The sequence below is a fragment of the Pleurodeles waltl genome, chromosome 4_1 (genome assembly GCF_031143425.1).
Source record: "Pleurodeles waltl isolate 20211129_DDA chromosome 4_1, aPleWal1.hap1.20221129, whole genome shotgun sequence".
Taxonomy (NCBI): domain Eukaryota; kingdom Metazoa; phylum Chordata; class Amphibia; order Caudata; family Salamandridae; genus Pleurodeles; species Pleurodeles waltl.
The window spans coordinates 916,017,756-916,042,741 of record NC_090442.1 but is presented as its reverse complement, the minus strand read 5'-3'; the positions used below and the strand labels follow the sequence as shown (position 1 = coordinate 916,042,741).

At 44.5% G+C, this 24,986-nt stretch overlaps 1 protein-coding gene across 1 annotated transcript in view; it reads right to left on the bottom strand.

Annotated features, from left to right (window-relative positions):
* Positions 1-24,986, bottom strand: part of FAM185A (family with sequence similarity 185 member A) — a 97,423-nt gene that overhangs the window by 36,395 nt on the left and 36,042 nt on the right. Inside the window, exon 6 of the mRNA XM_069229682.1 lies at positions 22,051-22,146. Within this exon, the coding sequence (XP_069085783.1) occupies positions 22,051-22,146 (96 nt within the window). The remainder of the gene's footprint in view (positions 1-22,050; positions 22,147-24,986) is intronic.

Sequence of the window (24,986 nt, the reverse complement as noted above, 5' to 3'; positions counted from 1 at the left end):
ATTCCTCACGGGGACTCTGGGAAAAGGGCATATCTGTCAAATATAAAGAATGTTGACTATCAATACCCCCGGTGACTTTGAGAATCTTGGAGGCCACTGGGAGCAATAGGTGGGCCCTATCGAGGATAATGACTGGAGAGATGCCTTGACGGCACCCAGAACTATAACCATATCCTCCCGATTGTGTATGGAACAAACATACTATCTATATGGAGCATATCTCTCACCAGCCAGGTTGTAACTTGCGGGCTCCTCCTGGACCCTGCTTGCCCTTGCTGTGCGGGCAACCTAGCTGATTGCAACACAACAAGATTATAGACGGAATGCTGAAACTTTTTAAAAACTCACTCCAAGTCACAGATCTGGGTTAAATCCATTGTTCTTTTGCTCACCATGCCACCCCAGTTTGGACCCAGCCAAATGCAAATCAGTCTTGACACTGTTCCCCCTGGGAACAGTCCAGCCCTAACTGCCAGGCCAGGCCCTCCCTGGATCGAAAACAATCAACCTGGGACTAGTTTTGGGGTATCACCTCTATACAGCCAGGTTAGCTCATTTCTACCATACAATTTTGTTATGCCCTCCAATTCAGAGGATTTGCTCTGCAGTGATGGGAGAACTCTCCCGAAGTATTGGGATGGGAAATCCCATTGACCCCTTTATTGGTTCTTCTGAGGGTCCTGGATAACGTTGGGGGGGGCATGTGAGCGGATCACACTTTTTTAGGAACAACCTTGATGGTGGCCAAGTGAGACATTGCAGCAAGCTGGAAAACACCTACACCTCCCACCATCTCTAGTTGGTGTTGAGGGGTGGATTGGTGTGCATGGCAGGAGCGGCTGGTCTATGAGGCCCAGGGCTGTCCTCGTAAGCATGATCGTGTATGGGGACAATGGCTGGGCCAGGTCCCTTAAGATCTATGTGGAGCCCGGAGTCCAAAGAGCCAGTTGTGCTGCTATATGATCATTACATTCTGGTTGAAATTATAATATGTGATATAAAGTCGGAAACTGCAACGGTTCTTAAGAGTCAGACTTTATTTCCATGTCCACTGCTTCAATTGTCATTTTCCTTCACACAGCTTTTCTGGTCACCTCTCCTCTCACAGATCCCCAGCATTCTAATCTACCCTCCTGCACCCAACATTCCAAATGTCCCAGCCAGAAGCAGGGGAGGAAGATCTACCATTTCTAATTAACTATCTCTAATTAACTACTATTTCTAATAACTGTTATATTTCTTGTATTTTATATCTTCCTATGAATTATCCTGAATTTTATATGAACTATATTACAACAATATGCTTGAATGATTATGCTGTAATGTTGCTCCTCAGTGTTGTCTGTGCCACTTTAAGGACCTTTTTGACTGAAAACTCAATAAAATTTGTTTATTAAAAAAAAGTAGCTAAACACAAAAAAAGAACTTTACAAGCAAAACCTTCAGAATTTTGGTTGTTACTGTACTGTGCACCCATGAAACTACTTAAATGGAAGTGGTTACTAATATTTTTAAAATGACAGATTCCAAAGTCTTTAGAAAACAAAAGAAAAATCTTCATGTAAAGGTTGTCTTAGTGGTGACTGCCACAATGAACAACTTATTTAACACATTGTTCCTCTCGCTGCCAAACACAGATTGAAAGAAAAAAAAAAACTGTCCAAAACTGATATTATTTCATATGTTTTTTCAGCCTCCCCGCACTTCCTGGCAGAGAACCTACTCAAACAGCCCATGTTCTGTATTGTTCTCAGCCCAGATTAAATAGCACATCTGGTTTCTACATACCACGTGGCAGGATTCTGAAAGTCTTTACCTAGGCCACATTTGATTCAAGGTTGCCACACATAATATACAGGTCACCAGATTGTGTGGGCAAAAATAAATAAAAAAACAGGAGAAGAAATAAGTGTATTGCCACGGTTGGATAGCCACTGAAAAAGAGTGAGTGCAGGGGAACAGTCTAAAACAAATAGGGATTACACAGGGATGGTTTACGGACGATTGTGACTGCAGGGAGTGTAAGGAAGAGGCTGGTGAGATCGTAGCACAGAATAAAATACGAAAAATGAGGTTGGGGGAGAAAAGGTGAAGAATATTGGGAGGTGAGGGAGTGACAAGAGCAAGGAGTCAGAGTGAATGGAAAAGAAGCACCAGTAAGAAGGCCTGGAGAAAAACAAAATACTTTTTTAGTTACTTTTGTCCCCAGGTGGGTCTAGAACTTGGGCACAAGATGTCAGAGAGTTTTACAATGTAGCACAGTGATTCTGTGAGCAGGTTAATAAACTAAGACCATAAAATAGGACTAGCTTCTACAGAGAGCTGTGACTTCTTTGTAGTTTAGTACGTATACTGGGGATTTTTAAATGTACAAGGGGTTTGTGATATCCCAGTATGTATTTTGTTTGCAATATGTGTGTTTTCTTCCCTAACAATTGCACAAATTAATTTTTTGCTGTGCTAAGATCACACTCTTCATAGGGCTCACATTTATGCGGTTCTACTTGCAGTGGAGAGGGAAAGAGTGGTGAACACTAGTTGCTGAAAGCAGGAAAGACTATAGATAGTGAACACAAATATAGATGAAAATATTGGCACCTATTCCTAATTTTTCCTGCTTTCACTATATATATATTTTTTTTAATAGTTTCTTTGGAAAAACCATGAGTAATCTATACAAATAATCACTTGCTGATTTAAAATTTTGTCTCTATAAATGTATTGATCTCCGGGTTCACCTGTGGTTTTCACGCCTCTTTCCCTAACAAACTGCAAGCTGGTAAAAACTACAAAAATATGAAATATTGACCAAAACTGTAAAAACTAGTGAAAAGGTGTTAGTTTTTTTTTTTAGTTTAACAACTTTAACTATTTCTGAAACCTAGGATGAGTTTGATTTCACTGATACCATTTTTATGTGATACTCATTCATCAACTGAGTTGCAACGTATAGTGAATTTTCATTGTGTCTTGACCATGCATAAATTCAAAGCTTGGTTAAGTCCCATTAATACAAAATAAATGTGAAGGGAAGCTATGCATTTGGGAAATGTGCCCAAGAATGTGAGTTCAAAAATAGGTATTATTTGTTTCACTTTGAATGTGGGGTTATGCATAACATAAGGTGATTCTCAGGGCATTTCATAAAATGTTTTCGCTTATGCACACTGACTTAAATTGGAAGCCAAATGTGTGAAGAATTTCAAAGATACTAACAAATGTCCTACTATCCTGCTTTTCCACACTTCTCCTAAGAACAGCGGTACCCCATATGAGAGTGGGCCTATTGCACAGGAGAGCAAAAGCCCAAAACCGAACCACCTGAGCTTCAAACATGTTGAATTATGATTTCCACCATGAAGGTAGCTGCAGTATTTGGTCGTGGGGTTTGCAGACATCCATTATAACTTAACAAACCGAGGTAGTTTTAAAAAGTTGACATCAATGGGTGTTAAGGTCAGTGTGGCCTGCATAAATCAAACTTAAACTTAATTTTCGTGCCAAGAAAGCTCTGCAAACTATAAACTGCGGCTAAAATCACAACAGTTTCTTATATTTTTGACAGGGAATGTTCTGGAATTCGTAGGGATTGACAAAAGTCCTTCCCCCTGGCGTTCCTAAAGTTCTCCCAATAAAATCATTCAATCTAATCATTCAAGGGATGTGGGCAGCTGTGGTATTTGATACGGAGTCACCAGCAATAAAGGAAGCCTTCCGCCCTCGGATATTGCGCAAAACTAGACACCAGGGTAGGTGTTGCTTGTGTTGATCCCACCACTTTATTTTCTTTTAAGCCACAAGGCCCTGTGGTGGACCTGGCCATTTTTATAGGGTCATCCCCAAACATTTTGCCTTCCTCCTCCTATTTTTTCTGATCTCTTTGCGTTGGCTTTTGGACTCGGAGCACTTCATATCACTGCTGATCTGTGCTAAAGTGCATGTGCTCTCTCTTCTAAACTTGGTATGATTGCCTTACATCTGATTGGCACATTTAATTTACCTGTAAGTCCCTTGTAAAGTGGTATCCCTTATACCCAGGATGTGTAAATTAAATGCTACTAGTGGGCCTGCAGTGCGGCTTGCACCACCCACAGAAATAGCTTTCCAAACCAGTCTCAGGCCTACCACCGCAGGGTGTGTGTGTGCAGTTTACCGCCACAGGGACCGGGCATCTAAATTCACTTGCGAGGCCTGGAACTCCCCTTTTACTACATCGTCACCCCTAAAGTTGGCCCTAGATAGCCCTATGGGCAGGATGCTGTGTATGTAAAAGGTAGGACATATGTCTTTATGTACTACATGTCCTCAGAGTGACAAACAGCCCATGCAGTTTTTCACTACTGGGAGCGCTGCTCCTCTCTTAGGATTGGATTGCAAATGTCCTAATTTATGTCTAAGTGGTATTGTCTGATCTATGAGGGGTGGCGCGGGCATGTTTGCTATGGTTAGAATGGTAGTGAGAAATGCTGCTTACTTGTGTAGATGGATTTTTTTATTACCATTATAGAAATGCCACTTTTAGAAAGTGAGCATTTCTGTGTGCTGAAGACTCTGGTATTTTGCAGCTCGACTCCAATGCACTTCTGGGGCAGAGTGACAGCTGAGCTTTCTGCATACTTTTCAGAAAGCCTGTACACAGGGAGGGTGAACATATGCATATTGAATAGTCTTCCGGGACTGGGGAAGATAGAGGCAGGGCACACCTGCATCTGTAAAGGCTGTGCCCTGGTCTCACACAAAGGGCTAGTTTACCCCTACTGATGTCTGGAGCCAGTGCTGGAAGAGAAAGGGGACATTCCTGGAACTGGTTAGGGCTGGTTGCCCCCTTTTGTGGAAGCTGCGCAAAATGAGTATAAGTACAGGGGACTGTCCCCCACATTGGGAAAGCACTTCTAGAACTGGAGACCGAGCCTCTGCCAGAGGGACTGCTGCACTGCACAAAAGGACTCAACTGAACTGCTCTTTTGTTTGTTGCTCTGCTGCCAGCCCGTTCCCTGACTGTGGACGTCTCTAGGAGGAACCAACACTGTTTACCCTGGTCTGCTGGCTTGCCTGGCCCTGTGTGCCCCCCCCCCCCACATAAAAGTGATCTCCCAGGGGGACAGAGAGAACACAGTCAAAACTTGAATCGAATGGTGGCAATGTGGTCTTTACATAGTTAAAAATGTCCTTTTATGTGCTTTAGCTATACTCACCAAAGTGGGGTATTGTTTTCTTCAGGAGACTGAGGAAGGCAAAATGACAAGATATTTGCCACTGGATGGAAGTGTCCAACATTTTAGTCACATAAATATGGGCAAATTTGTGCTTTTTTAAAACTATGCTTCGATGTTTGCAGGGCATCTTGGTTAAGAAAATGTGCAGACCCACTCAAACCACACTACCTTGAATTCCCCTAGGTGTCCATTAGAAAAAAAAAAAAAAAGAACAGGCTTGGTAGGGATCCCTAGGTACCAGTCAGCCCCAGGCCTAACTGTTGCACTCATCCCCCATGGAAAGACAGGAAAGTGATTGTTTTTTTTCTGGAGTAGTTTTGACGTTTGCAGGGCATTTTGGGCAAAAACAAAACCTGGTGGGATCCGGGCATGCAAAACCATGCTGGATTCCCCTGGCTTTTGTTTTTAGAGAAGCCCAATATTGCCATATAGGCTGATAACTCCCCACTCTGTTTCCCCCAGAGTATAGAAAAACTGTCTGGTGTCCATGGGTGCAGCCCGATGCCAGGACAGGCCAAAACCCCAGCCCACTTCCTTTTCCCACCTTCTCCCTAGTGGTCCAGTAACCTTCCTGGTCCCCTGGCATGGACAGTTTGGAGATAAATGCCCCAGGGAGTTTGATGATAGGATGGGCCAGCACCACACTCCATTTATTTACCCCTTGGTGATCTTCTGGGCCTTTCTGCTCCCTCGGTGGGCAGAATGGGAAGTTTATCCCCAATCTGTCAACCTTGGGTGTGGTGGGGCGAGCTCTCCAGACAACTAGAGAAAAAAGTGAGAAAAGAAATAGGGTGAAAATCTTGCCCATCCTTGCCTTAGGCTTCACCCAACTTCTGGGCCCTAGACACAAAACAGAAAGCTCTCCAGTCACCAAGTATAGAAGTCAAGAAAAGGAATGGTGTGCTATGCCACCCAAATTTGCCTCTGGGTCCTCCTGTGCACATATTTTGTCTGATTTCCCCAACTCCCCCCCCCCCCCAGAGAAGCAGAAATCGGACAGAGGATAAACTCCCTTAATCTGCTCCCCTTGGGAGCTGAATGTGTCTAGAAACCAGGTATGTGAGGGCAGTCTGATTCCAGTGAGGGTCTGCCCGTGACCCAATATCTTCCTTTACCCATCCATTACCGTGTGATTTAGGGGTCCTTGCCCCCCCCCATCCTCCTCCAAGTGGGTGCAGACTGAGGATAAACCCTGTAATTTGCTCCTAACCCAAAAGGGAGCTAAAGATTGTCTTTGCCCAATGTGCCAGCACCTCCCATGTATTTCTTTTTAATATTTGACTTATGTCTAGTGGGCTTTCCATTCCCTTGGAACAGCAGGAAGATTAGGAGTAATGCCCAAAGTTGTTCCCCTGGGGGAAGAAAAACTGTACAGGACCCAGGGAATTGTGGGGCCACTGCATTCAAAGAGTTTTTCTTTTATTACTTTTTTGCTAACCCCCAAGAGGGTTAGGGGCAGCCCAAATTCGCAGATAGGCCAGCTTCCACCCCATATTTTTTCACACCATTTCCCAATGGTCTTGTGGGCTTTATGACTCCAGGGGAAGGCAGATGGAGGACAAATACTACAATCTGCCCCACACGAGGGGCAGAAAGACTGTCTACGACACAGATGTGGAGGTACGCCCCATGCCAAACAGACCTTCTCTTAATCCATTAGTTTTTACTTTTTATTTTTAAAATACCATTACACTAGTGTCTAGTGGGCTTTCTGCCCACTCAGAAAGCAAACTGGGAATAAATCCCTTGATCTATTTTCCCCCGGGGCAGAAATACTATGCTGGCCCGAGTGGTGGTGAGAGCATTAGCCTACGCCTAGGGGCTGCTCCCCTCATGATTCTCTTTTCTGGATTCTATTGGAGTGGATTGCTGTTCAGGAATTGCCTTCCTGTGATAATCTATGAGCAGGAAATTGCTAGCAAGCAGTACCACTGGAAAGAGGAATAACCCAATTTTCCAGGGGTGCTTCTCCAGGTCACATCAGTGCTTAGGGAACTGAACTGTGCCCCAATAAAACTGAAAGCAGTTAAAGCCTTTAGGCTCCGGCTGCTTTTGGTGTAAGTGATCCCAGCAGATCCATGAAACTGAAAATGCATCTTGGGCTACAAGTAAAGCACTTCTTTTGCAGCCTGAAGTGGGGCATAAAAAAGGGAATGAATATGGTGCAAGGACATGATGTTCATGTTCACTACACTACAAAGGTAGTGGGGAGAACATGAACATCACGTCACAGCATTAAGGATGTTAAGCCCATAAATGGGGGTGGGGAGTTCAAAAACAAATTAATACTTCCTAATACTTTTAGTGTTTGTTTGTGATAGTACAATTAAGTGGTAAGCTCTACAGAACGGTCTATGGAACGTGTTCACTACATTAGTCAGGACTATGACAAGAATTTGAGTAAAGCAGACTGCCAGTAAGTAATAATTCATCTTGCCTAAGTTGCGATGCCAGAGCAGAATACCTTCTTTTTGCCACTGAAGTGTAGAAGTATTACGCCATTGTAGAGTTAACGTTCTGGACATTCTGGTGGACATGGAGATATGATTTGGAGCAATGAATATTATTTGCTATTCGACACTTTAAGATAAAATTGTGGGGGCATGGCTACCCCAAACAGAACGGTGTACACCCTTAGAGTGCAGTGCCGGGCCAGGCCTGCTCTCCTCTAGCATTCAGCCTGCTCCACGTTTCCCTAGTCTTGGAGGGTCCGTGTGGGGAGTTGGAGTCGGCTGGATGGCACATGGGCTGCTGCTGAGTCGATGGCAGGGGATTTGGCCGAGTTCTGATCAGCCTGGCGGCATCACAGACCATGAGTGCGCGGCTCGGCCCTCCAATGATGGCAGAGCCTCACAGGGGTGAGACAGCTGTGGCAGAGCGATGTCTATAGTGGGGACGGTGGCTCTTCCATGTTGGCTTCTGACTGCCCTTGATGAAGTGCGGCCTGAGAGTCGATGATCAGTGTAGCACTCCTGGGGAGCTGAGGCCTACACCGGCATCCGCTGCATGCCCACACATGGCTAGGAGTGGTGATTTGGGCCTGGAACAGTCCACCGCCGCCATGAGGACCGAGGTGAGGAGCGAAACAGATTTGTGATGGGTGACAGCCTAACATGGGGCTCAAACTGAGCAGACAAGAGCAGTTGAGTCACGTTGACTAGGGTGCTGGCCAAAGTGAGGTGACGGACCATTGGGCCTGCAATGCTCCCAGCGATCTGAGATCCCTTAACCTCCACCTACATGAAATGCGACTTGGGTGTGTCACTCGGGACGGATATTTGGATCACCCCCTGATGCAGGGGCTGATGCTGTGAGGCTACTGGGGTGTTTTGGAGAAGGGTGGGTGAAAACAAACCTCAGACGACCTTGACTGCAGTGCCTGCCAGTGTTGGAGAGCCGGGGTTCAGTCCTCACTCAGTGGGGTGAAGCTGCTGCCTGCCTGGAGGTGACTGGACATTACCGTAGAGGCACGGTTGAGCAGGGGGCTACCCTCAACCTGGCCTACCGATGTCCACACCTGGAATGGCGGGAGAGCCCTCTTGATGTGGCTGAGGCCTCGACCGCAGAGGGATACTGACTCAGTGACTCACATCTATTCGACTCCTGGGGGCCTGGTGACCCTCTGCTTGAACAAATGGCCCTACTTCCCCCAGCCCAATTCTAACAAGACAATATTGAATGCTCATGCTGCCCTCCTCCCTCAGCGTTAAGCGGGACTAGCGAAGGTGTCCTACTTGACTTCTCGAGGCCTCAGCCTACCGATAAACTCCCTTCGACTACTTGTAATAAATCATGGGAAAAGAAAGGACCAGCAGCGAACCCCCAACCTAAAATGGACAAAATGGACCTTGGCTCCGAGGGCAGGCAATGGGCATCAGGGATCCACCCTAACGACTCAGTGCTCAACTGAATCCAGGAACCTCAACACCAAATTACAAGCCATTTAAGCATTTCAAAATGTGCTCAAAACCAAGATTGGGGAAGTTAAAGTAGACATGTCACTATTCCACCAGTATCTTTGGAATATTACTCAGTTACTGAAACTGAGAACAGAACCTCAACTGGGGAAGATGATGTCACCTCTCTCAAGACCAACATGGTCAAGGTGTTATCCCTCACTGTCACACTCTAAAAGCGTGCCAGAGATGCAGCAAACAGGTTGAGGCGCAACAATCTACGGCTTGTTGGATTCTCAGAGGGGTCCAAGCCCTCCGATCCGCTAGCTTTTTTATTTATTTATTTTTAAAAACAACTGGCTGCTATTGTGGCTACCGTAAGATTCCCTCTCACAATAGTTCATAATTCTAAGGGCACACAGATCAGTGGCTCAACACCCTCCTCTGTGACCACTAATTACCAGGACCCACAATTATGACAGACACCCCCATCCTTCCAGAGACCTACAGGACCGAGGCGCCAACATTGAAATCATCCCAAATAAGGATATTCACAGACTACACACGGGAAATGCAAAGGCAACGGAGGTCCTCAGATAAGGATTAACAGAAACTTAAGGCCCTCAAACCTTCAATACATGATCATTTGCCTGCAAAACTTAAAGTAATCCTTGAAGGCTGCTCACACTTCTTTGACACTGTGGAGGTGGCACAGGAATTAGCACCTGAAAGACCATCTCGGCAGTATCTTGGTGCAGATCCTGGGGCCTCCCTGAGGTCAAGAGCTTCTGCACGACTCCAAGCCTCGCAACCCAAGCAACAACAGTGTACCAGATTTCGCAGGACACGTAGCTACTCCATGGGCTCTCCAGACTCCTCGAGCACACAACGACCCAGGTGCTTTCAGTCCCAGGGGGCCCAAATAAATGCTGAGGGAGGATTCGCCTATATTGATGAATCCATGATCGAAAACACAGAGGATCAAGAAAGCAGTGCACCGTGACTACATTTAGCTCATAGCAGCCATACAATGCCAGGAATGCCTATAATCAATCTGTTCATTGCAGGAAGGCCACAGTTAGCAACCTGCAAACCTTCTATATTGGTTTTCATGTTTGATTTGGGGAGTTTGTGGACAAAAGGTGCTTCGGGGGAGGACGTAAGGGGGAGCGTTCTGGGGGTGTAAGGAATATTGTTAATTTGGTGTTTTGTTATGATTTGTCTCACCAATATGCTGCTCATTGCACTGTCTAAACCATGACTGGTCCCTGTGGAACCTTTTGGACTCTCTTCACCACCACTGGTCACCCCCTGCTGAGATGGCACCTTACACTAGGACAACTACAAACCCCTGACAGTTCATACTTCCCTGACTTGGAATTTAAGCGGAACCATAGACCGAATTAATACAGCAACAGTCCTTCGTTATGCTAAATGTCTTCACCCGTCCATTCTCATCCTAGAGGAGACACACCTTCTGGGTTTGAACTGCCCCTTCCTGAAACAATTTGGCTATGATAGAGTCTACCACTGTGGTTTCACCAGGCGATGTAGGGCTGTGGCCATACTATCACAAAAATCCTTTCTCCTCTCTCACAGTTATTGGCACAGTTACACATCTTCTGGGTTGATATGTGGAGGTAGAGGGTGTTCTTGAAGGGCATCCATACAACATCATGAGTGAATACATACCTCCTCTTCTGCTGGCCCAAACATTTGCAGCACATACAGAGACACTTACAGCCATTTCTAAAGGCACAACTATTATAGGAGAGGACTTTAATGCAACACTGAACCCTGACATGGATACCAAGGGAACTCACACACCGCACTGCCTAGCGAGGGCTAAACAATTCAAAGGGTGGCTGGACTCCTTGGGCTTATGCAATATATGGAGAATCTGGCTCCTCTGACACACAGACCTCCTCTTAGTCCCTGCAAGTGATGAGCTGCGGGGCACTCAAGTGGAGATTCTCTGCATAGGTATCTCAGACCACTCACCTACTGAAATTCGTTTTGACAGTTAGCCAAACGCAACACACTCAAAGTAGTGCCTCTGTGCCTGGTTGATCCAGGCCAAGCACTGCACAGATGTCCTTTCCACCGAACTTCAGGCATACTTTGATGTTAACATGGGGAGAGTGGTCTGCGTGATTAGGCTTTGGGCAGCAAGCAAAGCCACCATGCGTGGGGTTGCCAAGGCACAGATTATGACAAACTGAAAAGGACCAGAGGTGAACAGTGACAGACCTGGAGGTTTGTATGGCCACTCTATGGCCAGTATGCAACCAACCCCTCTGTGACCATGAGGCGCCAACTTGCACTATATAGGTCTACTTAGACAAACTACCCAGGAGGAGGCCCAACAATGCTGGACACCATCCACTCAGCAAGAGTATGATAGCGTAGACAAATCCAGTAAACTCGTTAACTGTATGGCCACTAGAGACATGGCCACTAAAATAATCCCAGAAATCCTAGACCCAGCAGGTTCCATGCGTTTTAATTTTGTTGAAATAGCAACATTTGCTGCATGTTAGCCGACCCTGTACGCGGACCGGCCTCACACCTGGTAAGAACGGTCCAAGCCTGGCGGACACACCAGTCTTGCATCATGGTGAAGTGAGCGGATCTGGAAGAGCTTATCCCATGGAGGAAATCCACCAGGCCATATCCTGGCTTCTTGCCAGGAAGACATCCCTTGGAAAAACTACTGCAAATTCCAAGATATCCTGTCCCTGCACCTCCTCAGTTTATATACGGAAGTGCCCTGGACCAGCTGCTTTTAACTGGAGAAACTATGGTGCTCACGAAGGCTGATCAACCCTCGCCACCCTGCCGCTCATACAGATCCATATCCCTCATTAATATGGACGTTAAGATTGCAACTAGACTTAAACATGTTGTATCTAGCTTGCTCCACCCTGATCAATGCAGATTCATGCCAAACCATAGTATCTAGCGCTGTATACGCCGACTACAAGTCGCAGTGACACATGCACGCTTATACTTTTTGACTTTGGAAACGCTTTCAACTATATCAACAGGAGCTTCAAGGGGGTCAAGGGGTTTGGAGGGAAGTGCTTATCAAAATGTACCAAGCTCTTATATATGTTGATATACTGACCTACTATATTTGCAGCCAAGGTGTCTGGTGTTGATCAACGACCTTCCTAAATCTGCAGGGGGATCCAACAGAGAGCCCCTATATTCCTTCTCCTGTTCGTCCTGGACACTAAACACCTTGCTCGCTTAGTGCGATGTGACGCCCAACTACTTGGATGGGGATGGAAGGGCACCACTGAGAAAAGGATTAGACTTTATGCAGATGACTTCCTTCTTTACTTGGCCAAACCACACCTGACGGAACGCACTGTCTCCACCTCCTTGAGATGTATGAAGGGGCCTCAGAATTTAAGGTAAACACAAACAAATCCCTGCTAGTACCAATTCATGGCCACAGTGAGACAATACAACGGCAAACCCCTAGACCGTTGAAGTGACAGAGTTTTAAATACTTGGGAAACTACATCTCACTTATACCCCAAGTTGACCTGGAAGCTCCAACATGACACCTCTCATCCCCGGATAGGCCCGTCAACACTGGGTTGCTCTACCACTTAATTGAATAGGCTGTGTGGCCCTTTTTAAAATGACAATCCTCCCACGATACTTCTACACCCTACAGAATTTACAGCTGTAGATCCCAAACTGATGGTTTAGGGACCTCTCCTCCATGGTTCGCACCTCCCTGTAGGATAACCACCTCCCTCATAGTGCCTAGTCCAAATGCTATTGGTTTATGATGGTAGTATAGCAATAGTGGACCTCCAATTGTGCTACCAAGTGACGCAATTACTGGTGGTCAACGAAAGGCTGACCGGAGGTTGGGACGACTCTGCATAACAAGCCCAATTAGGCTTATTAAACCTTGACAAATTCATGGGACTGCTCTACAGGGATCCACTCTCTAAACATCTCTCCAACGTAACAGGTTATCTATTCCAGACATGGCATGTGGCGCTGCATTCAATGGGTTGGCACAACATGCTCATCCAACAGACTTAGCTGTGGAGGGGTCAGCACCTCCAACAAACCACCAGCATCCAGAGCTTCCAGGCATGGGACAAAATTGGCATTATGACCTTGTGTGATATTTGGCAGGGGAACCACATTAGCTCTTTCTAAGACCTCCAGGCACACTATGCCCTAGCTTAGAGACAGTTTCATAAATACTAGCAACTCAGACACACTTTAGCTATACACAAATATTGTCTTGAAACACTCCCTGAATATAACTTGTCGGAGGCCCAGATGCCGATGGACAAGCTACAGAGAGGTGGGAGACACCGCAAATATCGTGCCATGATCAACAATGTCACCAACGTCTTTCCCTCTTTGAGGAAGAAGTGGGAGGCCTGAGTCAGCCCTCTAGAGGACATAGACTGGTGACTCGCCCACATGGCTACCTGTGAAATCGCTATATCCTCCGACTTGATGCAGATCCAGCTGAACTATCTCCACTGCACAATAGTTACAACAAATCATAAGAAACCCATACTTAACATGATGCATTAAATCTGCACTGAAAACATACTGCCAGATCTATACGGGCATGGGAAATTTTATTTCACAGATGCCTGAATTAGTCAGTCACAGCACTTGGGACTATATCACAGAAATGGTGCAATGCTCGGGTCTGTGAAATGGAGCCCCTTTAACTGGGTGTGTCAGGCACAGACAGGTCAGTGCACCCTGTCACAATGAACCTGTTGTCTCAGGACAGCCACAAACTCAGAGCCTGCACTAGTGAAACTCAGGTGGTTATTTAAAGCAGAGTCCATCTTTCTTATTACATGCAGCAACATCTTACAGGCAGATGCAATCAGTAGTGGGGTAGTTGAGGGTGGTGGAAGGGGTCCAAGAGACCGCACATATTGTGAGCCACTACTTTGTGTCATGCAATAAGTGCGTGCCCTGTCAGCTCCTTCGCCTCTGTGACCACTTCTATAATACAGTGCTGGCACAGTGGCAAAGGGTCTCGGCATTTACATGGGTCATACACCCATGCAAATGTGGGTGAGCCTCCTTGAGATTAAGCCAGAGCTACATGTAAGCTGTGCGATCTGCATCACCAAAGGAGTCACAAAAGTGCCTTTCGGGCGCACACATCTGTTTAAGCATTTTTTTTAATTTTCAAACGTGTTATAGATCATGGTTCCTTATTACTTGCATTTCAGAAACATACAGAAATTACAAGCCATCTCAAATAAATAATACCATCATGTTTTAATCTATTATCCCCAATACGTCGGCTATCTTTAAATAGATTGTATCAGGTGACAGTTCCTTCTCAACGGTCTTCTAGTATCAGACACTGAATGTACGTGTTCTCTACCCACTTTCTACAGTGTAGTATGCTTTTGCATGGGTCACGTACGAGCCTTGCTGCAGGCATGTGATCTGGGTATGTGCCTCCCTCTTGTTCCCCCTTCTGTAGGTTTCTGGGGTGTGCCAGGCTTGGGGTGTGCAAGGTTCCAAATGAATGGCTAGACTGGTCTGCCTGTTGCTAAAAAGCAGAAAACCATACAATTCTATTGTTTCTGCTCATAGACTGAACCTTGTAAAGATACAGTGATTTATGGGTATCACATAACCTAATTATATAGTGTAGTTTGTTGATCGTTAGGTGTCCGATTTATAATCTCCCCCATTACTATTAGATTTGCCACCCTACGGCACTTTAAAAAATATGGCCCTTGTTACTCACAGCAGAGAAAAAAGAAAATCGCAACCTATCACAAGATGGCGGAACATACACAAGTATGAAACTAAAAGCACAAGACTATCAAAAAAGATACCTCTCAAGTGTCACTTATAATATGCGTTTGTTACACTAAAGAGGCTGTTTGTTAATACCAACCCATTTATCATTCTATATATTCTCCAGAGTCATGATTTTATTTTACTCTGTATTTTAGAAATAACAATGATGCCATACTAACCCGAGAAATCAGCAACACATGAGGTAGGTACTTCGCAAGGGGCCAAAGGACAGCATTTGAGACAGCTGTGGTGTAAATCAACTCGTACATAATGAGTGTTTTTATCAATAATCTTGTTAGATTATTTCATTTTTCACTAATGTCCACTAACTCACCTTGATCCCCACGGTGTCCACATCGCAGTGGAAGTAAAGACTGCTGGCAGTGCTTCCTGATGATGCATAGACTACCAGTTGCTCTAGTACCCCTGATTGGTCTACACTGCCTCTTATCCCACACTGAGGCCTCTTGGTTGGTGTTCAGTCGCTACACAGAACAGTGACATCCGGGTGTCGCCCCATCACCTCTACTCCTCCCTGTGACACCCCATTGTGGCCCAGCTTGAGTCTGAGTATCTCCGGGTTGTTTGAAAAAGGGCCTCTCCATATTCATTCAATTTCAAGCATACCTGGTTATATGTGGTGAAGACTAACTTTTCTCTCGTTACAGACCTCAATAGATACTGATGTGCCTGTTGCAAAAGCTGCAGTCAGGTTTGCAAGAAATTATGCCTAACTAAAACTCCAGATTTTTGACATTTTATAAAAAGAGGCCAAAAACGTATTCAAAATCAATGATGTTTCAATGAGAAAGTTGATTAAACTCAAAGGAAATTCCATAATCTTCATTTATGGGACATGCAACTGGTCAATATAGGGTGGGTCTTGAAAAGCATTAAGGAAATGCACCTCCGGTGATAGGTATACATTTTTGAGCGGGGTATGTTGTTTATGGCATTGCCTGGAAAACTCTTGTCATGTCGTACTTTGATTGAGTCATGATTTTATTTTACTCTGTATTTTAGAACTAATAATGATGCATACACTTAAAAACAAAAGCTGAATATGTCAGATCATTAGTAAGAATCCAGTGGCAGCTAAATAATATGCAAGTCTCTAGTTTAAATAATTATTACTACCAACCACCACCCTTCACTACAATATCAGGTGTCTGCAAAACTATCTATTTGGTACACTACATACAGTACTTTTCTTTGCTGAATTAACAGTGTGGTAAGGAGGGACTTGCTTAGGCTGTGGAACATGGTGGATATGATTTAGCAGACTCCCTTAGCACTCTCCTGGATGGTCCCTCATCTATGACCTAGATGGACAACTCAGCGGACTGATCAGGACCGAGGTAGGGGAAAGTTGGGGTCTAACCATTCACGGAATAGCAACGAGAGAGTGAGCTCTTCCTAAGTCACATCCCGGGTACTTATCCCATTGGGAGGCACTTCCTGGAGCAGAACAACCTGCACATTGGACAGAAGGATGGAGATGAACACATAAGATCTTTACGTGGAATGTTTGGAGTATGTCCACTGCCACTAAGCGATGCTAGGTACACTCATTTTTACGTTGCAGGGGACACACACACTGCCATGGTTCAGAAGATAGGGAGGGTAAAAAACTTCAAATCAAATGGAGGGGCATGTGATATCCACTGCATATTCACTGTATGATGGGTTATGCTTATTTGGGTCTGCCAGGGGTCCTGTTTGAAATCTACAACCAACTCATGGACAGCAACCAGAGATACGTCTAAATAGAGGGAAAACTAGATGGCAAACCACTGCTGATCAGCAGTATATACACTCCCAATATGGGACAATCACATTTTTACTCCTCCCTAGCCCAACTTCTATTTTTTGCTTGAATCTTTTTATTCAGTTTCAGATTTTATACATTTACAATCAGTACATATTAACTGCAATAGGGAAGAATCAGGGACGCATCCCTGGATACATTCGATGCAGTCCAAGCATGTACTACTGCAAAGTTTCATGCAGCAGTTAACAACAGGATTAAAAACGGAGCAAATAAAAACAACATATTGACACTGAGAGTGTACATATGCCTCCAATCTCCCGGGTCTGCAGTGGTGTAGGACGGTCAATTTCCAAAGCAACCCATTAGTGAGCAGTTGTCTTTACTTCCTTGTTGAACAAGATAAAGATTCAGCATTGTCATGGCATGTAATAATACAATTAACAAAACAACAACCACAACTGGAGTCCGCTTCCATAATTCCCAGGTGTCCACCTCCCTCCCCAGAGCCCTCACCAGCTTCATCCAACCAGACCTCCAATTGTACAGCAACAAACCCAGACCAAGTATGCTTCATCTAGACCATGTCAAAGAGGGAGACCAGATGGCAAGGGCACTGACAGAGTGCGGGCACACAACCAAACCACTGCTACACCCCTGTGTGATTCATGGATCCAAGGTGTCCAGCGCTCGGAGTTCAGACAGCATCTCATACCAGACAGAAGCAAGAGGATATTTGTGCAACCCCAGGTTATCATCCTTCCACAATGCACCCACTTCCGCCTCCACCCACACCACAAATAACCTCATCCATGGTCCGAGCGAGGGGGTGCTCCGGATAATTCCATTGTCGGGTGATAAAGTGCTTGGATGTCAAGAGGCCTAAGTCCAGGAACCTCGTGGTCGCTTTTTGCTTTTTAGCTCTAGGGAATAGGCTTAAAATACATGCTTCCTATGCGTGCAGTGACAGGTGTGCCTTGAAAGCAGATAGCTGCATTGATACATCGGGTCAGTAGGAGCGCAAGCAAGAGCAGGACCACAACATGTGAAGTAGATCCGCCACTACCAGTGCACACCGAGGACAAGCTGCATCAGTGCAATGAAAGTACTGATTGATCTTGGCTGGAGTAAGATAGGCTCTCTGTAATGTATAGAACTGGACGAGGTGAAATCACACATTGCATGGTATGTTAGTAGGGCCCTTCAAGACTGCATCCCATTCTTTGTCTGTGCAGGGTCAGGCCAAGTTGCCCTTCCAACTGGCCCATAGGGCAGCGAATGTGGGAGCAGTGTGAGTTCGAAGCGAGCTGGCAAACCAATGCACCAAATACCTACAGGGCCCCATGACCGGCAGATATTGTACTATCAAATGCGTTGGTTGTGCGATAGAGAGGTCCCTCCCAGCGCGGAGACACTGTTGTCATCAAGAAATTGTACAGAAGAAACTGTCCTGGCGACAAGCCAGAGTCCTCTGCTAGTACAGCAAATGGGGTTAGCGTGCCTTCAATATACAGATCTCCCAGCATGTGTATTCCAACAGCATGCCAGGTTCCCAGCTCTGCCGCTGATGTGAGCTGAGCATTTGTAGGTGTGCCCAATAAGGCCAATGCTGGCGCATACAGAACCGTCATACATGTGATGTGAAGTCTCCTGTGGTAGCAGCGGTGCACAATGGCCAGCAGCAGAGAGACCTGCGTCCCCATGCATATGACTGGGTCAAACAAATGAGACACGTTAAGCAGCGTCCAGGACCGCAGGGCCATGGCAGTGTCTGACAAATACAATACGGAGAGCCACCTAGCAACCCAATGCAGTTGGGAGGCTAAATAATATTGCTCCAGATTCGGCAGTGCTAGGCCACCCTGGTTGAGCAGCGAATACAATTTTGTCAGCGCCACTCTACAGCGAACCTTGTTCCTAATGAATTCCCTAAACCTAGGTTAAATTCCCTAAAGAACTTGGCTGGGATGTCCAGAGGTAAATTGAAGAAGTCATATAACATCTGTGGGAGGACCACCATTTTCTTAAGAGCCACTCTGCCGATAGCGGCAGTGTTTGCCAAAAGCCCATTTGAGCATGGATGGATGTAACAGCACACTTGAGATTCCCGTGGTGCAAAACCTCCATAGAATGGCATATGTTGACACCCAGGTATCAAAACATCCTGGGTTGCCCAGAACGTAAGACCCATGTCCAGTGGGCCTGGTGTAAAGGGAAATAAGCACGACTTCGCCCAGTTCATGCGCAATCCAGACAGAGTGGCAAATCGCTGTAGTGTGTCACTCCCAAGCCCCACTTCTAGCATCATGGCTGGATAGCCCACCATTATCAGAGAAAACTTCAGTGGGATAGTTGATATACTTCTAGCTCACTCTCACACACCACTACCAAGCGCTCTGTCACATACCATGATTAAAGGCCCTTCAGGACTGGCTCCAAAACTGTTCTTTAAAGATAATTGGTATCATAAATACCTACTAACAAAAGAGTATTCCTATTACTCAGCAGTCCACGATGTCCATGTTCAAGATTGGATTGATAAGTGAGCCACTCTACCCTATTGCCAGAAGTAGAAACAGCAAAGATCTAGGTCTAACTGAAGCAGATCACAATCCATTGCTGAAACACATTATTTGGGGACAACACACAACACCACTACCAACGTGAAAACTTCAGTGTGATGCGCTAGAGGACCCTGCTTTCTATGCATCGATTGAGTTTACTGATCTTCAGTATTTGCAGAAAACGAGGCTTCAAACGACTCTCATGCACCTATCTCGGAAGATTCTAATGTGACACTGGGTGGACATTTCATACAGACATCTGTAGGGGTAAGGACATTCAACGCCCAACCAACAGCTCCCAATTTGGTTGAGCTCTATAACAAAGCTTTCAAACAGATGCTACTCCCACCCGAGAGGGACTTGTAACAGCTCTCCTGAAGTCTGGGAAACCACCCGTAGAACTACAATCATATTGGCCCTTTTCAATATTCAATGTAGACTATGAAATACTGGGGAACGTTTCAGCCAACAGACTGTTTCCATATATAACATACTTGGTATATCTCGACCAAAACGTCTTAGTACTAGGGTGACACACAACCCAGAACATAAGACAGTTGTTATGGATAGCTTAATCCACCCCGCCAGAGTGGCCAACCTCAAGTAATCTGTCTGTTGACACGGAAAAGGCTTTTGATTACCCTAACTGGAGGTTCCTACATATGGCCTTCAAATGGTTTGGTTTGGGTGAGGGCTACCACAAAATGGATTAAGATTCTTTTCCAGCTCTCAATGGCGCAAGAATGCACTGGCCAGTTGATAGACCAATATCAAGTATGTTGAGGTACTAGGAAAGGTTGCCCCATCTCTCCCCTCTTATTTGCCTTATTATTAGAATCCTTTGTGACACATTTGAAAACAGTGATTCAAGAATGGGACATTCCCAATTGCATAGCGAATGGCACAATTGCACTTTATGCCAACAACCTCTTTTTCTATCCGAGGGAGACAGAGACCAATATTGTGTCGGCCATTAGTAAAATTGAGACCTTTGGTGAAGTCTCTGGCTTAAAGGCAAATTGAGACAAAACTGACATTTTTATTACAACCCAGAACCCTACAATTATGGGATACTTCTGTAGAACCCTTTCAAGATAGGACTCCTTCACATTTAAATATCCGGGGGTGCAGATTTATCACACAGAAATAGATATGGTGAAAGGGAATTTAGGACAAACAGTGAGGTCCCTTTGCACCCAAATCACATTTTGGCCTTCTCTCCTTATCGGATAGTGCTGACCGAAATGGTAATGTTCCCTCAACTCCTTTGTCTTTACACAAATGTACCTTCTGTTTTACTTAAGACACGCTTTAAAGAGGCATATGGCATATTATCAGATCTGATTTGGAATAGAGAATCTAGGATTTCAAATTTTAATACTTATTGGTACAAACCTAATAGCTCTGGAGATGGCTGGCTCAATTTAATTGAAGTGAACTTGGTAGTGCTACTACATCCACTAAATTAGACCGACTGGCTGAATTGGTCCTGCAGCCCTATAAACTAAATGAGGACCTTTCCAGACTGCTGAGAGTAGCACAGCACTGTCACTGGTGGACCCTTGACTGAAAGCCTGACACTAGCTTTTAAGCCCCTAATGTATTACTCTCTTTAATTAGTGTGCAAACACTCAAACGGAGGAAGACCGGTAGCAACAAGATGGGAGCAGTTTGGCCTTACGATGGCAATAGAATGCTGTCCCCGGTGCCACAATGTTAAAGAAGGCTATCATCATACAATGGGGGGTTGCTCCATAATCATCCAGTTCTGTCACACAATCCAAGATGTCATAAAGACAGTTACCAGCATGGAATACTAACATACCCAAGAGGAATGCTTTCTTGGACTGGAAACCCAACCCAAACGAGTGAAAGCAGGCACTAAATTAGCAGAAATGGTAATGATCTTGGCAAAACGTGCATTCACATGCAGTGGAAATCACCAGCAGGCCCACATATTAACAATGGGAGGCACCCTTAACAGCTAGGTGAAAGCACAGCTTTGCATAGATAACAGGCCTATGACCTTTATAAATATCCACCAGCTAGGGGATGGGCCAAATTATGTTTAGCCCTTACATATATTAGAAATTATGACTTAATGCCCCCTTGAAATTGTGTCCCTTTCTCTCACTCAGCATTAGCCCAGTCACATTTGACCACAAGTAGATTTATGGAAACAATGGAACTTCACTATGTGGTCCACTATAATGTGGCCAGAGCCCATAATAAAGTACCTGCAACATCTGAGATACCTCATTACGCATTCACAAAGGACTTATGTTATCCCAGGAACGGAGATCCCCTGCATTGAACCTGAATAGCAGACTCTCCCCTTAATTGTCACCAGGAAACAGTTCGTGTTTACTGCTGACACTCGTTATTCATATTCATTACAAGGACATAAGGGTTGCCATTTCAATCGCCAAGAGCATCGGGCTTGTCATTCTTGCATAGTTAAGTGTTCAATTAGACATAGGGCTCATCACAATCAGTTAGAAATGTATTTATCATCTTAATACTTGACATTTGATATCTAAGCATCGTTTTAATTAATGAAAATATATGCCTGTTAACAGTAAAGAAATGTTGGGAGAGTAATATTAATAAACAAATAAAATAAATATTTTTTTTTAAGTTAGTGGTAAGTATAGTTTACAGCGGAAGAACAGTGTAATATTATGCATTAAGTAATTTGACAGATTATCCAACTCTTGCTATGGTCGACATGCACTCATTCTCGACATTATATACTATTTCTGAAATTCCATATATCCTACCTTCCTGTGATTTTAGATCAACCTTTCCCAACTGGGATACATAGGCATCAATTGCTCCTTGGTGTGTACAGGCTTTCAAAGAACCATCAGATGAGTCTACAGGATGGAAACCCATGAAGCAGATAAGAGGGTAGATTTCCAAACTGTGCACAGCAATGGAAAGTACAACTGAACATACAACATGCATAATAGTTATATTATAACAAAACACACGTTTAATAACTGTGGACTCTATTGAAATGGATGCTTACCACTACACATTAGATAATTTCATTTTAAATTCCTAAAGTGCTCACAGGTGTGTACTGGAATACAATTCTAAAAATATCCAACAGCTTTTTTCATTTGTTTGCATACATATATCAACTCTCTCCAGACAAACACAGCTTAAAAACAATACCATCACAGTCAGTATTTTTTAATGGGCGCAAAGGTTGTTCTCCCACAAATCAATTCATACTGACAAGCAAAGGAAAGATGTAATCTATAATACTCTATGAGGTAGAGTTTTTGGCCGCCACGGTGCCCCTTGAAACTGAGGAAAGTAAAACTGACGTTCTGAACAAGCTTTTCTATCTTCCTCTGATGTTCCCTTTAGCTCACGAAGAAACTGACTGTGCCATGAGGGTTGTGAATGAGGAAGCATGCCAGGATTCAATACATTGATAAATGTAGTTTGGTGACCTCTGAACGCCTTGTTGGCATCTACTGTGAAAAACTGTCAGGCGCAGTTTGCAGCTCCCTATAGAACTTTTTTCCTAATGGAACCTAAGAAGTTAAAATTCCCAAAACAAGGTGTCCTATCAAGAAATAATAACGTATCAAAGCCCTTTTGAAAGAAGACCCTGAACCAAGCACCAGAAAAGCCTGGCATGAAAGGGACAAAAAGTTCCACAGTCCTGCAGAGATGTGAGTAGTGTATGCTGTGGGCTGGCCACACAATTGTATCAAAAATGAAGGACAAGCGGCACTGTGGCATACTCTGTTTTACTTGGGGAACAGAAGTAATCTGGCACTTCCTTTTGCCCTGCACCACCGGCAGCCATTTAATTATTGAGACATTGTGGAAAATGCTCTCCTCGTTTTAGTCCAACGATAATAATGAAAAACCTGCCTGTCTAGTGGCAAATCAAGAAGTAGGAGTAACAAGACAAATGACTTTGTATCTAGTGAGAGCATTCAAAATGAGGGAGAAAGGATCAGTGCAGATCAAGAACATGGAAGAGACTTGCCAGACTGGTAACAGAGTAAAAACTGAAGCAATCAAGTAGAATGTCCAGACATAATGTCAATTCAATAATGAATCAACTAGACAAACTTTACGAACTTATGATACAAATTACAATACTGCTTTTTTTTTTATTTCCCTTAAACGTGTCTATTTTGTTTGCATGGCTTTGAAAAGGCTTTCAGAGTTAAGAAGCTGCTTCTCCCTTAGAATGCGGATATAAGGATCCGTGTTTTTTGACGGTCCTAAACCTTCAAGGAGACAACAGTGGTTCCTTAACCTAATTCCACAATGTCGCAGCTATGGCATTATAAGGAGAAGGTTATCTACCTTCAACCAGGAAGAGAGGTCAGTCTTGAGAGGCCGAGGCTGTCTCCAGCAACAATTAAGGGTCTGATTAATGCCTCCATTATTCTGCCTGCTGCAACTGGGTCAATGGCTTCTAATGCCGGGCTTGTTATCTGAATATCGGAGGCCATATTGCTGAAAACACTTTAGTGTTCTAACGTGATGCCTGTGGATGGAAGACGTTTTACAAAAGGGCGAAGAAAATCTTGCAAAAGAAAAGTGTTACCGTTTTTATTTCCAGCACATAAATCAATTGCTCTAAATGGGAACCAGGAAAGATTTTTCATGTTCTTTGAGAGTTCGTATTCATACAGCAGGAAGACAGTCACATAAAGAGATTATCAAGCAGTCAGACGGGAATCAGCCAAAACTAGCCAGTCTTAATGTAAAGGTAACCGTTTACACCGAAATGGTCTTTGTTAGTGCAGCTCCAAGGTAGTAAGCAGAAGTACTTCAATTTTCTGATTTGTAAAAAACAGACAAAAAATCATTTTGCACCCTGAAAAAACAGGGTCCCTGTTCTTCTATCTCAACCTTCCTGTTCATCTATCTCTACCTCATATCCAACGATCTGTAGTCAGAGATTTTATTTCATTTATTCCCTTAATTAGGACCCCCACCCTCAAAAGTCATTTAGAGGCTCAAATTAAAATATAACACAGCATGAACTGGACCTTCCCAGGGGAAGTGTTCTTTCCCACGGACTTCCAAATAATAACACTCCAGTTTAATACCCATGTTGAATGCTTGTTTACGCCAGGACATGCCTTATGGAACCAGCAACATATACATGAATTTCTTTTATCTGGGCCTCAACGCCAAATTTGCAGTTTGCTTCTTCTCGGTTATTATTGCTATTCTGACAACCTGCCCCACCATCTGATACTCTGTGAATTGTTTTGTCTAATGGTAGAACCTTGACATGGCTTTTCCTCATCAGTGTTCACTATCTCACCTGGTGCTCCACTGGCACTCCGCAGAACACTTTCAGCACTTGTAATGGCATGTGGGAGCGTCATGGTTTTCGGATGAAGTCAAATCCAGTAAATACCTTTCTTGTTGTTGGTCTAGCGACACAAGGTGCGGGTAACAACTTTGATTGTCTGCATCCCTCTCCAGCAATCAAAATACAAGAGTCCGGTGTTCAAGCAGTCTTTAAGATGTACAAGGGTGACTTGCACCTACTGAAGAGCAATTCCTTCTTGTCGCCAAGACTTGGGAGTTTGTTCTGATTTGTGTGAACACGATTGGTCAGGACCATTTAGGGGACTTTTAGGCACTAACGCCTAAACACCAAATGATTGAGGGGGTGGGGAAACAGGGGAAGGGGTGACGGGCCGACAAATCACAAAATCAATGT